Source organism: Lathamus discolor, chromosome 3 (assembly GCF_037157495.1).
Source record: "Lathamus discolor isolate bLatDis1 chromosome 3, bLatDis1.hap1, whole genome shotgun sequence".
In the NCBI taxonomy this organism is placed as follows: domain Eukaryota; kingdom Metazoa; phylum Chordata; class Aves; order Psittaciformes; family Psittacidae; genus Lathamus; species Lathamus discolor.
This window is the reverse complement of record NC_088886.1, coordinates 35,598,823-35,613,921: the sequence shown is the minus strand read 5'-3', so window position 1 is coordinate 35,613,921 and position 15,099 is coordinate 35,598,823. Positions and strand designations below refer to the sequence as shown.

The window sequence follows — 15,099 nt, the reverse complement described above, 5'->3', positions numbered from 1 at the left end:
TGGCAGAAAGAAGTGCAGTTCTTTCAGAAACAGTAGCCTTAAAGTAAGTATACATATGTGTAATGAAAACACCAAATCCTCAACATTTAGACAGGTGTTACACAAGACAACAGCCAACATACAGAATTGAGGCAAATAAAGTCATAGTATACTGGTGGTGAAAAGGAAAAAGAGCAGAAAAAAAGGAAAATGAAGAGGAAAAAAAAAAGTAAATTTCTAATGTCTTCCTGAAATGCAACAGTAAAATGTTGTAATTTGATTTGCTGTTTAACTTCGTACAAGATGAGGGTATTCTTAAAATGCTTTAAGGTCCAGTATAAGAATCCAGGCTGGTTGGTGCACCAGTCCCTGTCTATACAGCAGAGGTACAAGAAACATCATCTTGTAAAGTAAGATTTTTGAGATGACCAGCTGCATATATAAAAGGTGGGTTTCTTTGTTTCTGTGGAGGTAGTGGGTATATTTACTACCCATTCTGAAGGCAGAGGTGCATTTCATAATCCTGTTAAAAATTCAGGCTAAAACCTGGCTACAGTTTCCACTCAGTGACTGTGTATGTCATTTTGTGTGTTATGCGATATCATAGCAATCAATAGTACAGCAGACAGGCATGATGCATTGATGTACAATGCATAATACTAATACAAAACAATATCCACAGTGCTACAGATTGACATGATGCAATGCGTAACAGCTCCAAAGCTAGACGCACCTCAAAACATCTTCAAAAGACTATGGCATCCATTAAAACAGACGGGCCTAAAAGCAAAGCAGAATGCAAAGTAATTACTCTTGTCATTCCAGAGGGATACTTCTGCTTCCTGATTAACTGCTGGAGAGTCCAATAAGAAATTTTAGAGGAAAAAATTAATATTTACTTAACATTAAGACTAACTTACAAAAATAAGACATACTTACTCTGATTATTTCTTCCCCCCCGCTCACTGACCATGCAGAGAGGATAATGGGCTGGGCTATTTAAAAAGTGCACGTCCAGATCAGAATTCAAGTACTCCATTCTGCTGCATGAGTCACTAAACTGAACATTGCAATTCAAGGCCACAGCTTAAAAGGCATTAATACTGGCAGAAAGACAGGGTTTATAAAAATATATAATGAATCTGTCTGCTGTCTGAGCAATGGAAAAGTACAAAGATTATAACGCCTTAAAGATTCAGGTCACAAATTCATTAGTGCGGTACTGACTACTGATATTTAATGTCTAGAAGACACTTACAAATAGAGGGGTCATTTATTGAGCTGTGTTTCTAAGCAGTAATCCTTTCTGAACTTTTTATAGCTGGTTTACAGGAGAAACCATGCAACTGTGATAAATATCTTCTGTTCTGAAAGAATGTGCAATCTTTTCTTAAGGAAAGGTTCTCCATACTCTAAATGCCACATTCTGATGGCAGATAGAAAGGCTTTGTGTGACATGGGTTTTCTAATTAAAGAACTGAATCAAAGCCAGGAGAAGTATATGGAGCTTCCCTTTGGATTCGGTGAACCTTAAATCAGACCCTGCATCTGCCCTTGTGGAATTTCAGATGTTAGCAGACACATACCAAGTATCTAACGTGGCCAGTGGGAGAAGAGTTTAAAATTAGCTGCCAGCATATTTTAGTAGTGGAAATTAGGATTCTTCATATACTTACTCTATGAGGGACTTTCCTAGTCCTTCCTTGGTTTTTTTTAATATCTACACATATTGACATGCCCAACAAGGAAAATGGGTCAGGGGGAAAAGCCAATGTTTTAATGCTGCAAATGATTTTGTGGACCATGAAAATACTTAAATGAGGAAAATTAGTCAGGAATAAAAATAACTTCACACTGCCTCATTGCCTTTCCCTCCAATCTTTCACCAAAAGTCTTCCTCTGCTCCAACATTATTCCTACTTTCAGATTCCCTGTGGCCTACACAGCTTGTAGTAGCACAGCTGACTAAATCTGCAGTAGCCTACTAAAGCTTGTGCTTCGTGGATAGTTCACTTGAAAATGACATTTAAGAAAGGTAATACTGTTGCTTGTTTTAAACTATTTTGGGTTCCACCTGGAGTTTACATTCCTCCATATATACTTCTGCTGCACTGATGTATATATATACATGGTTTATACGTAGCTTTATAAACCTTCCAGTCTACACAAAAACAGACTTTATAGTATACCAGCATCCAGGTCTTTATAAGGGATACATGTGAATGTCAGTGTGTGGGATGTTAAACTAACAGTTCTATCAGAGAAGACAGAGAAAGGAAGGTATCTGACAGCTCTCACTGAAGCAGAGATACTTTTTTTTTTTCAGTAACGCATGCACTCTGGGCCTATAACACTGGTTTTTATTTTCTGACAGCCCTATGATTTGTTGCAGCTTACTCTTAAGAGCAACCCTTTAAGTCATGCATTTCCCTACAGTGTGCAGCATGGTGCTAGCTGCAGATTCCCCATGCGAAAGGCTACATGCATAACATTACAGTCAGCTGAACTAGAAGAAAGAAGTTTTAGGAAGGTTAGAGCTAGTAGAAGCTGCTTTCCTTGCTGACCTGTGCAGCAGCTAGTGCACTCTTGTGGTCTTCCAGTGTCACTACAAGTTGGTTGTGTTGGGAGAGTAAGTTCTTATGCTGTTGCTACACAAAAAGAAGAACATTACATGTTTCACATAAAGTTCATTCTAAAGGTAAATTAGGTAGCCTGGGGGATTTTGACCTAGAAAGGTAATTCAATTTATTTAGAAAAGAAAATCCTGACTTGGAATGACAGCATTTATTTAACATGGAATACATAATTAAACAGAGAAAGCAAGCACACCAGGAAAGAAAACTTGGAGGCTAGGATTTGCATAACTGAAATAAAGTTAAAAGTTGGAGTGGCTGTTGATGAACAGTTTAAGAAAAAAATAAAATTGGAAAACATAAATTTCAGCAAACTTAGTTTGTCACAACACAATTTTTAACTTGCAAAAACAGATTTCCGATTTCTATACAAAATACTTCTCCCTTCACACCCCACACCCCCCTCTGTTTTTGTGGTCTTTAAATGCGCATGTACCTCAAGTGCAAGTGGCAAAATACAAGAAATCCAGTTCAGCCATATTTCTCTCCTTTTTGCCACATAACAGAAATTACAAGAATTCAGCATGGCCCATTTCTGGCTTGTTAGAACTTCAGAAAATTTCTCAGTTTCATAATGGTCTTTAAAGTTCTCCTCAAAGCAAAGCCTACCTTGACATCTTGTAGCTGGGTGTGAATGTCTTGGTGAGCTTTTCTCAACTGTCTGTTCTCCTCCCGTAAGTTATAAAGGGATTCTGTTTAAAAGAAATGACATACAGAGTTTAAACCCAGTCAGATTTATACTACTAAATTAAGCATCAAAATTAAGACTATAACACAAACTACATAAAATGCCACACATATAAAATAAACACATATTATAAAATAAACCATATATATAAAAGCCATATATATAAACCAGCCCTATAAAACGCTTTATAGTTTCAAGCATAAAATTGTAAAAAATTGTCTAAATTTTATATTAGTGCATCCAGTCTGCAACAGGAATTATGCATCGCTGTTCACACTGGGGACTGAAGACAGCAAAATTCATTATGGTAATGTGGATCTTTAAAGGGCAGAGAGGAAGCCACCCTCCTCTCTTCCCCCACATTGCATCTGGTGAGTGAGAATTTCATGTCATAGGACTAAGCTATTCTTTTGGAAGAGGTGCCCAGATGGCCAGCATACTAAAAAAAGCTTTACGTTCTGGGACAAGGGAGAGGGGCTTCTCTTCCCCGTTCTTACATTATGTTGATGTAGAATATTGCAAGCAGACAAAGGCAAGCTCTTCCCACACTCCAAGCTGCTAGGCTGCAATCCAGCTGAGTCCAAGAGCTAGCTGTATGACTTCACTGGTATGGTGCCAAGGCAGAACTAACAAACACAGCCTCTGCCTGCAAAATACTGTGCAGACAAAACTGCAGACAGCTCCAAAACTAACTCATATGTTAGTGACGCATGGTAGAAAGTGGCTGAAGGCCCTTCATGGGGAAAACCCATCCTTCTGTTCTATGCAATTGTGTAACTAGGGTTGAAGAGGCCTGCGAACTGCAAAGAATCTCTTTAATAAGAAACTGGATATGGAGAGTAAAAATAAATGAGTTTCCATCATCTAAGTATAGTGCAACATGTTTCATAGAAGCTGATATATACATAAAATGAGGTCTAAAAAGTACATAAAGTCACTTCATAAAGAGACACAACTAAATCTCTGATTGAAGTGGCAAATATTCATCCATTGCCTTTGAATTACAAAAAAAGACTAAAGAGGCGAACCTATTTTCCAGGTTTACACAAGTCTTAGAACTAAAAATGAAAAACCGGATAAATCAGCCTGTGACACCTGATGGGCTTTTACATGCTGTGTTTCCTATTGTTTCTCTAATATAGATAGAAACACGAAGCACACATGTGAATACATTTCAGAAAGAGGCCCCAGAAAATCATCAGTAAAATGTAACTTATCAGGAGGCATAAGATGCATGAATAACTTGTTAGCAAGAACAGAAAAAATACCTTTCTGTCTCACATCACACGAAACACAGTGACAAATACACATTTTAATATGGGTGGCCAGACACAGGTTACTTTTACCCTTCAGCTTAGAGATCTCCTGCTCCTTTTCCTGCTGCAGTTGTAAGTATCGCTCTTTGTGATCACTGAATGTTCTGCTAAACTCTTCTCCTTGCTTTCGGTGATCTTCCTCAAGGTCAGCATGCTGTTTCTTTAGTTCTTCATGTTGACTCTGCAAATACCAAGTTGGGACACTGGAACAGTGCTGTATCTGCGTATCTAGCTAATATTGTCTTTGGCAATTTGTTAAGTCCAGATGAATAGGAAGCATTCATAACAAGAAGTTTATTATTCAAAGCATGTATATCACAGCTCCTTTCAAACACAAAATGATCTCTGCAATGAGTAGTTAGTTCTAGGGCTGTATCACCTCACCTTGCTGTTGCACTGTCCCAGTGGGAGCTGCTGAATGTGTGGAAGAAATGCCTTACATGCCAAACTATGTAAAGTCTGATAAGTCAACATTCCATACAAATAACGCACTCAATAAGATTACATTACCCACTGGAAAGCCTGACTAGGAAAAACTGTAGTAAATCATCTTTTAACAGTACTGTTGTAAGAGGAAAGCACCATCAATGCACTGACACTCTGGAATGAACTACCAGAAGCCAGTGAGGCCGTATCTCCCTGATGTAGCAGAAGACCCATGTCCTGTGAAACTGGCTATCTCAGCTACCTACCTTCAACATCTGGTGTTGTACACTCAGTGCACTGTACCGGCTATTTGAGTCTTGCTGTAAAAGGAAAACACTAGTGTTAAACAGTGTTACTATCATTCCTCTAACCTCTCCACACGCACTTATTTAGGAGTCACAAGCCAAAGGACCGAACTCCCCAGGAAACAAATTCTTCCACTTGCTTTGGAACATGGCAAGAACATACACTTTGCACTTACTGCAGCAGCAATGTTATTTAACTTGGGTTACTTAGCTCACAAACTGCTCCCCAGTTTCTACACATAGTGGTCATAATATCCTAATTTACTTGCTTTTATAAGGAGTTCTCTACAGGTTTCTGGGTCTTTTGCCAGACACAGCTTTCATTCCAGCATTTGGTATATAAAACAAAGTTTCTTGATGTTTTTATACTTTGCAGTTAAAAGACCATGCATTAGAAAGTTGTCACTGTCCTTTTCTCTGTGGACTAAGCTACAAAAAGATTTCCAGTGCCTTCTTCTTCTTTCTTCCTCTTAAAAATAGTAAAATTATGTTTGCACTACCATATATAAACAGGAAGATATTTTCTAAATTAATTTTCTGAAAAAATATTAGTATCTCCTACTACTGCTCAAATAACCAGGAACTGCAAAGCACTTAGACATGCAGATTAGAAGCCAGAGCTCTTTCAATTAGTATTTTGTAAGACCTTTTCCTTTGACGAGTTAAAATTGCAAAGCATTCTCTTTTTCTTGCAACTCAAATACCATCAACTATTAAAATCTTGAACTGGGAATGATGACTTACCCTTCCTTTATTTAGTGTTTCCTGTGCTTCTAGTTTATAAACAAGAAAATCTATAACATAAAAGGGAAAATACTGATGAAAAAAAACCCCAGGAATTTAGAAACTGTACTTAAATGACATAATTGTTGCATACATAAACTCTCTTAAGATCTGAATACTTATGCAGTTAATTTTCCAAAGGAGCTTAAAAAAAATCCAACCCTACAGAGTGTTTAACAAAACGCTCAAATTTTGAAAAAAATATTTTAAGACTTTCATAATTTCATAAAATATTTTCATTAAACAATTTCATATCTTAGTGTAGGACATCACAGGCTCAAGTCTATGGATAGGTAAATAAATCTATTGCATGAACTCTCTTAGTGAAGGCCCAGTAGTATTATTCAAAAGGAAAAGTACATTTATGAATTGTGTATTCTTGTTTTAGGATAAAAACTTACATACTTAAAAAAACATGAAAGCCTAGGCTAAGTTTAAATGAAACAAAAAATTCCCCTGTTGCGCCTTTATCCTCTTTTCAGGATTTGAAAAAACTGACTCAGCTTCACATAGCAATGGGACAGCTTTACACTAGATGGCACCAGAAAGCCATCGAGAACTGCATTGTAAGAGTCATCTCACTCGTTTTTAATCTTTGCTTAGCAGTTGTTTTAATTCAGCGCCTTAGTCCTCAGTTTTAGGAAGAATACAGGCTTTACTCTGGACATTGTGGTGAATTTAGAGCAACAAAAGGCTCAGAGAAAACTCAGGGGACTGCATTCTGCTGAAGTTTCATAGAAGGTAAATGTGAAAGAAGTAAGACATGTACAAACACTTTCCCTGCACAAACACCTTGAATGTAGTTTTAGTTAGAATAAGGTATGTAAGCATGTGTAAAAATACTGATTGAGAGTCTAATTTCACACTGATGGAATGGAGGGAAAAAAAAAAACATGGTTTTGGTACAAGTTTTAAATTTGCAGCATGCCAGAATGGGATTTACACAAGCCCACACTCCACATACACGTAAAGTTTATACACGTCAATATTCACATATTCTCTGTGTATATTATGCTATGTTGCAGGGATCTGCAAAAAATACTTTTTAAAAAGATTGAATTAAATAAGCAAACAAAGAGATTTACTGAAGAGATCACCACAGCTCTGCCAAGGTGGTCCCGCTAATGTGTTAAACGTGGAAAACTTGTTTAAAATCAAACAAAATCCATCTGAAGTTACTTTCTAAAATAATCAAGTGATCTTAAACATTAAAGTGAAAAGCACATTCTTACCTTCTTTTGCTTTCTTATGTTCAAGCCTTTCCTTTTGTAATGACTTTTCTAATCTTGACCTGTGCTCATACACAACTGTAAGAGAAATTTTGTAGACAATTAATTTTAAAAGTAACACGTACAAAACCCACCACCCACCTCCAGCACACCCAGAGAGCATTGGCACGCAATATACCAGGAAAATGCAAGTGGGATGAGGTCACAGGAGAAAGGACTGTTTGTATCACTTGGGACAGCAACTTTTGTTCTTTTTCGCATGCCTGAATTCTGGGTTATTTCTACTGCATAGATTGTGATATCCCTGTGATTTGTTTATGGAGACAGTCAGCTATGGTGTGTCTACATGAAAGCTACCAAATCCTCCTTCCTTCTTAGGTTTGCAGGTACACATTTTCCCATGCTTTCATTCTCTCCTTCCGTGTTTGTAATGAGATAAGGAAACAAAGAGAGATGTGCAAGAGCAGGACAGCTTCAAAGATGCAGAAGCACACTAGATAGGCAGCTTAGGCCAAGATGTACAACCTGAGTTCCATTCCTAAATTGTTCCAAAAACTTGGGACAATCCAGTTTTCTGTGATCTTCTTTTCAGTAAAGCCTGGGAAACAGTATCCTTAGTGCAGCACAGCACTGTTAAAGACTCACAGACTGCACAATGAACACTTAGGTATAACATCCTGCACTTCTTAGTAAGTGGGTGCTAACAGCAAGTATATATATGTCGTACTCACAATATCCATATAATCCTAGTAGGATTGAATGGGGTTTGAGTTTCTTTTTCACCCCCCAGTTACAGAGATAAGGCAAGAACATAAGAAATCATCTGAAAGGCTTGGATAGCAAAAGTATAAAGCTCAGTCAGATCCTTCTTTGTAAGGCTATGGTATCAGAGACTGCTCATCAGGAAATCATTTCCATTTGACAGTAAAATTTAACCTTCACTGATTTTTAAATGCATTTATCTATTTTCCCTAATTGAGTCAAAATACCTGTACAATAGTCTAGAGATGAATGAAGAAATGGTCTGCATACAGCGCTTTAGCCAAAAAGCAACAAGCTGAGGCTTTAGGGGCACCAGTCAGTACAACCCCCAGCATCCTCAGCAGCCCAGGTAACCGCAGTCATGCAGCGTGTCACGTAGTGTGTTGCTGTCCCAAAAAGTCACTGACTACAAAAGAATGCATGTGATTTTTGGAAAGGTTCTCTGACATCTTTGCCAAACTCTACAAACAAGACCTTTGAGCTGAGACTACAACTGGAAGAGGTGGTTCTGCTGCTTCTGCTTGTACTGTTCTTCCCTTTGCTCTTAATGCTGGGGGTGGTGGACAGCAGGACCTAGCAGTTGGGGTCAGGATGTGCAACAATTTCTGATGACAGTGCCAGCTTGCACAGTTTTTAAGAGAGCAGCAGGGACAACTGCCAGTGACCTACAATGTTGGGTGGCATGGCAGGGGGCAGACAGCTCCAGGTTTGATAACACAAAGCAGAGATAACCTTATTTTCAGGTTTTACAGTGTGACAACCACTCTTGGTCCTACCAGTGGTCCAACAGACCAGCTATGCCACCTCTCAAGAACTGAATGAACAGACGCCTAATACAGAATACAGTCAGCTTACAGTATTTCTTTGGCATTGTCTCCCAGCAATTTATGGCTCCCCAAGACTGTTGGAGGCGCCTGCAGTTCTTTTGTGTACACCAAATTTGTCTAATTGTTTGTTGTATCTATGTGTATTTAGGATATTGAATATCCTCTGGCAGAAATCCCACCATTTAGCTGCCAGTAAAACAGCATTTAATTCGGCTTGGGTTTTGAACATCTAGTTTCAGATGTCTCTCACAAGGAATGGGGCACATCAGTCCCTATTTACCCTTTCCTCACCACTCACTAGACTTAAGAATCATTATGTGAAACAGCCCACCAAGTTTGCAGCAAAGGAAAAATATTCAGTAAAACTTCTGCAAGTGTACAATTACATTTGTTCAAGCTCAGTTTAATAAAAGTACCTTTCGCTGCTCAAATTATAATTTGCACTCTTGTAAAGAGTTATTACTTTGTTTAACGGAATGTGTGATTTTTCCTTCAAAACTTGGAAACTCATTTTCTGAGAAATAAACCACTGGTGAACATAAACCTTCAAGAGGAAGCATCAAATGAAGATTCGTATCTTGGCAGGCACAGAAAACTCCTGCCCCTTAAAACGTGTTGTTAATTCCACCAAGGTGCATTTTGCAGGCTTGGCTTATCTATAAGCGTTTATGTTCTGGTTTAGAAGCTGCACTGCTAATCAATCCTTGTCACCTATCTCTACTTTGCTATTTATCTTTTAACGTCAAGGGCATCAGTCAAGATGAACTAATGTATCAACTCCTCTGCAACAAAACAAGCATGTAATGAATATTTAAGAAGTCACCAGAAAGTAAGCTTTCGGAGAAGGAAAAAAATAATAGCAGCACCACAGTAATGGTTTTATCTAGGCACCAAAGACAGCAAATACCAAATCACATTGCAAAAGGAACAGTGGCTGTACCATAGCAACTCAACAGAGAAATGAAAATCTGTAACAGGTTTCCCCTCCTACACAATCAGGGGTGGAAACAGGCTTTTTGGCAAACAGACTAAACCACAAACAGGTTCAGAGGTAACATTTGCCATTTCACCTCTTTGTCTGCAAGGCCATCTTTTTCAACTCCTCCCAGTGTTTTAACAACTGGGAGTGGTGGGAAACCCTGCACACCAAACTCATAGTGCAATAAGACAGGAGAAAGAGAATGCAACAGGTTGTGGTTTCAGGACCACAGTGCTCTGTACCCTTCACAGCTAATTGCACCACTTCTGAGCTTTGGCTTTCCTGTCTTCACCCTGCACTTCCAAGCCATGTCTCTACATTTATCTGAGGTAGTGCATCCTCAAGCTACCTTCTGTGTGCTAACCTCTCAAATATTGGAACAAAACTGGCTATGCCTTAAAATAGATCTCAGAGGGCCAAAACCAGCTAAAAACACCCCCCTCCTACACCTCTCCCCTTCTAGTTCATTTACTGGTTGGTTCAGCAATGTTTTAATCTGATACAAGTCCATAATGTGCAACATAAGATTTTGATTAAGAATAGTTAAAGAAAGCGTAGCTGCCATATTTTCTCACTTGCTCTTTTAGGGAATAGGTTGCAGGTCAGATTTTCTAAGTACGTATCGGAATTTATCTCCCATAAACATGTATTATTTCCACCAGTCAGGAACTTCTAGGCAAGAAGAGTCCAAACTACAAGGCTCTTTTTACTACAGCAGGGGATTTCTACTTCTTCACTACTAGACAAGATACAAGATTCCTGAGCAAGAATCTCAAAGAATAAATACACTGAAAACCAGGTTTTCTATTACAGGTTTCACAGCTGGGGGTTGGAACCTATATAAGGAATCTGACAAATTCCTGCTGGTGTAATGCACTGAAAGGGCACTTCACAAATAATTGTTTCCTAGGGCAAGTTCTTAATTTTGTACTGATATTTGCACAGATAATATAATTTTGTTCCTATGTTATATTTAATAGGATGGTACAAAAAAAGGGGAAAAGCATTGTCATATTACAGCAAATATGCACTATTCCAAAGCTGGAATGATTGCGGGTATCAGTTTAATTCTTTACATAACCTATATAATGTAACCTACATGAACAAATAAAGAACAACCTAAACTCAGAGAGGTGATCCGGCCTCAAAGAGCAGATCTGGTAACGTCACTGCTAGTTAAAACACCTTTCACCTTCAACAAGGAAATCTTTAACAGTTATTGAATTAATCCCAATTAAATAAATTTCTTCATGTAAGAGTTTTCTCATGCTCTTCCACAGGAAAAGTAGAAGGGAAGGGTGTGAGATGCTCTGTCGGTTGTCGGTTCTCAGCAGATTACACCACTTTGATCATCACTGAACGTTAGATTGCAACACAGGAGTCAAGCCGATGTGACAAAAGTAAGCTCATTTAACAAACATGGCTATTTCTCTTATCTTTGCTTTGCACCTCCATGCAATAAAACCATAGTAAAATAAGCCATTAGTATGTATTTAAAAGAAAGTAGTTTCTATGTCACTTTATTAGCAATTTTGCAACTATGTTACTTTGGTATTTGGGCCTGTCCAAAGCAGATTGCAGAGTCTAAAATACCCTAGCTCCCACTTTGTTGCATACTGGAAAATTAAGGTTACACTGAGATTTAAATATACATGATGCAAGAAGTTGTATTAATTTCAGTTTTATTGTTTCTTATGCAATTCTGCAATCTTCCTGTGAGCTTACAGTAATACCTTTCCTGTAAAACCAGCAGATTTCAGTAGTCTTGGCAACCATACTGGTCACAGTGTACGCTTCATCTATTTCAAAGACTCTAAATTGAGAGTTTAAGCAATAAACGGATATTCCAGTGACACTGAAAACATCTAAGAAACAGTAGAAGCATTCCCACAATGAAGACTAGGAAAACCGTGTTTTAAGTACAGCACAAGAAAACAACATTATGGAAATGATATACTTAAAACATATTGAATAAAATATTGAACTATTTCAGATTTTATGCCCTTGTAGTTTTCTGGTTTGTATTTAGACAAAAAAAAGGCAGAAATAGAAGCCAAGATAATCTGAAACTCTGAGTGAAAAACAAGCATTTTCCTGGCTTAATTATGGAAAAATTTTGCATACAGTCAGGGATGGACTGCTCTCCTTTTGCTTACATAAAACCAAAACTAGCACTGTATGAGGTATGTTGACACATTTATTTTAAAACAAACTGCTATACTTATCAATTTACTCATGCAAAGAATAATCAAATAATAGCTTTGTCAAAATATAGCCAGTCACTGCAAAAGAACAAAATTCCTCCTAGTAAACTAAACCATGCATTAGCTGTTGCGTTCCAAAATAACCACTGCTTTAATTCTCTGGTCATTTATGTTGCTCAGAGTATTAATTATTTTAAGTGAGAATTTTGTATTTAATATCTGGGTCTTCATATTCAGAGGGTTTATAGTGTCTGTCATAGATCACTGACTTCAACTGCATAAGGAGAAAGTGTAACCTCTGCTTTCAAATACCCAGCACAAAAAATAACTTACCACTTAAAATACACCTGTTCCTCCAACTTAGTCAATACTCCAATAAGAAACTAGAACTGGAGAATGGGACTTGAGCAAATTATGGAGATTTTGGTCTTACTAGCTTGAATGCAGGCACCTAGCTAAACCAGAGTCACCAGACTCCCAGTGCGGAGTGGTTCTACAAGAACAAGAGGCACTACTGCTACTAAACCAGCTCTACACAGAGCTGTAGGTGGAAAATCATCAACTGCTTGCACTTAGGTCAAAGTTTAGCCATAAACCAAATAAGATCTGTCCAAAGATAACAGAGAACAGACTACATGCATTTTTATATGACATTTTCAACCTTGGAAAAGATTTCTTTATTGTTGGAATACATCTGGAAAAATACAAAACACACACACACACAAAACAAACAAAAAAAACCCACAAAAAAAACAAAACAACAACAAAAAACAAACAAACAAACAAAAAAACCCCAAATAAACCAAACCAAAGAATAATTTGGGAATTGTCTGTATCCTGGTAGTTGACATGACACTGTTTGGAATCCACTAATGTTCATAGCTGATTCCTTAACTAAAGCTGTGAGACTCCTGCTTTTGGCTCTACAAACTCTAATGTTGTCTCTGGTGTCTTGCCCAGGACAGGAATTAGCACCGGTGCTTCCGATGAAACATGCCTTCTGTCCAGGGGTTTTCCCCACACTGAAACTGCAGAGCTGGGTAACAGATTAGACAAGGTATCAGAACTAACCATAAGAGGACTTCAGAAAGCTCCGAAATGCCTGCAGAGTTCTGATAAGCATAGAAGAAAATTCATACTTATCAAGCCTTCAGTTTTGCATCCTCAAAAAGAAAAGAGAAAATCTGAAGCAAAATGTGAAGTGTTGCATAAAGTGCTGCTTTCAGTGCAGTCCTGGAAACACAGGAATGCTGCGGAATTTGGCACACTAATGCAGTTTGCCCAAGAAACACATGCTTGTATTTCTAAGACATGGTTGTGGCCTCTATTCAATTATAAGGATGACAGGAAAATGAATTCCTAAACTGGAGTAAACATCTAAATTTAATAGAATCCCTTTACTCTACCATGCCTCATGTACTCCCTTTCTTCAAAGTCAATAATCCCTCTAGGAAACAACAGATTTAAAAACAAATTGCAAGATATGTTGGGATATAGAGAGGTATTTATCATATTGAAGCAGTAACTGTAATAGCTTCTGCTAAAAATAAAAGTTTGACATGGGGTATTAAATGCGATTAAATTTTTAATCCCTATTTTAATCCCTTTTACTAGGAAAGAGATCCTGTCTTCCATCCCAGAAAAGATTTCGAGTGCACTCCACAAAAGATTTCTGCCAACCTTTGGTGCCACCAGTGGTTAGAAAATGCTGGGTCAGGTTAGCATCTCACCTTGCATATGCTGTTTTCTATACACCTATATATGCTAAGGATTTCATTTATGAAGTGATGATAAATGCAAACAGCTCAAACAAAACCTGTGTAGCGATTTTAGACTTAAATTCATAAGGCTAGCAGATTTACTTCTAAACAAATTCCTTTCCCTCTTCTTCTTATTTTCTTCTCTCCATTATTCTGCCATTTTTGTCTTGACGCACCAGATCATTTTGAAGAAAACACACAGGCATTCAAAAGAGTTGCAGAGACAACAGTTTCCTTCTCACATGATTTCTGAATGTCTGGGTCTGCTCAACTCTCAGCGCCAGGAAAAAAGGGCCTGTTCTTTCTCTCAAAAATTTTTTTAGACTTTTTTCAATTTTATGCAGAAGCCAAGTGTTTCTGTCTACATGATGTTAGGATATTTATAAAAATATATATATTCAGAAACTACTGAAAAGCCAACATTGAAAAACAATGTAATAATACATATACACGTGTTGTTTTAACAGCCTCTCCTAACTGAAACATAATTTGTACTTTTATCATAATGGAATATGGCAAAAACTGATGTAATAGCGTGGTTGTCACCTTACAAAACTCTTAAACCGCTTCCTTAAATTAGTTCTCTACCCAAGAGCTCTAACACAGGGGACTTGGAGTCCGCTCCACTTGTATGTTTTAAGAAACTGCATACAGAAATCAATAGTCTGAGTTAGTGGCTCATGATTTACTTTTGGGTTTTTTTTTTTTGGTAACAGAAGGTCACTCAAACCTCAGAGTATGCATCTGAGTATGACAGGTTAACTGAAACGCTGAAAAAGGCATTCTTTAGCACAGTGTCATGGACAGGAAGAAACTGCTCACTGTGCCCTGCAGGCCACACTTCTTCCAACATCTCTGTAATTAAGCCCTGGAAATGACTGCCAAACTCAGGGATCTGAGTCACCTCAGGAAAATAAGATACTAGGATAATTTCAGATACCTCAGGGGAGAGAAAAAAAAAAATGTAGAGGAAAAGGTGAGGTAATTGCAGATTTCTTAATAAATGATACATAGTACAAAATCTCAGGAAGTTGGTTGATGCTAGATACCAGAAAAACATCAGAACTGCATCTAGCTTTGAAGACCCTTCTTTAAACAAGGAACAGCATCCAAACAGGCTGAATTCCTTAAGCATTTACCTTAGGCTCTAAGTAGAAACTCACGCCCCTGAATCCTAAAAATTCCAAGAAAAATCACCCAACAAATAT

The 15,099-nt window shown here is 37.8% G+C and overlaps 1 protein-coding gene and 1 long non-coding RNA gene across 3 annotated transcripts in view; one reads left to right on the top strand and one right to left on the bottom strand.

The window, feature by feature from the left end:
• LOC136011976 (uncharacterized) overlaps nucleotides 1-13,192 on the top strand; it is a 33,826-nt gene extending 20,634 nt beyond the window's left edge. Inside the window, exons 2-3 of the long non-coding RNA XR_010611530.1 lie at nucleotides 11,208-11,327; nucleotides 13,092-13,192. This is a non-coding gene — a long non-coding RNA (uncharacterized LOC136011976). The remainder of the gene's footprint in view (nucleotides 1-11,207; nucleotides 11,328-13,091) is intronic.
• GOLIM4 (golgi integral membrane protein 4) overlaps nucleotides 1-15,099 on the bottom strand; it is a 32,108-nt gene that overhangs the window by 10,059 nt on the left and 6,950 nt on the right. The window contains exons 2-7 of one of the 2 annotated variants that reach the window (XM_065674626.1): nucleotides 7,363-7,437; nucleotides 6,092-6,141; nucleotides 5,309-5,362; nucleotides 4,647-4,797; nucleotides 3,222-3,304; nucleotides 2,544-2,627 (exon numbers count right to left, since the gene is read on the bottom strand). In XM_065674626.1, coding sequence (XP_065530698.1) covers nucleotides 2,544-2,627; nucleotides 3,222-3,304; nucleotides 4,647-4,797; nucleotides 5,309-5,362; nucleotides 6,092-6,141; nucleotides 7,363-7,437 — 497 coding nt within the window. The remainder of the gene's footprint in view (nucleotides 1-2,543; nucleotides 2,628-3,221; nucleotides 3,305-4,646; nucleotides 4,798-5,308; nucleotides 5,363-6,091; nucleotides 6,142-7,362; nucleotides 7,438-15,099) is intronic. The other variant, XM_065674627.1, reaches the window with a different exon arrangement.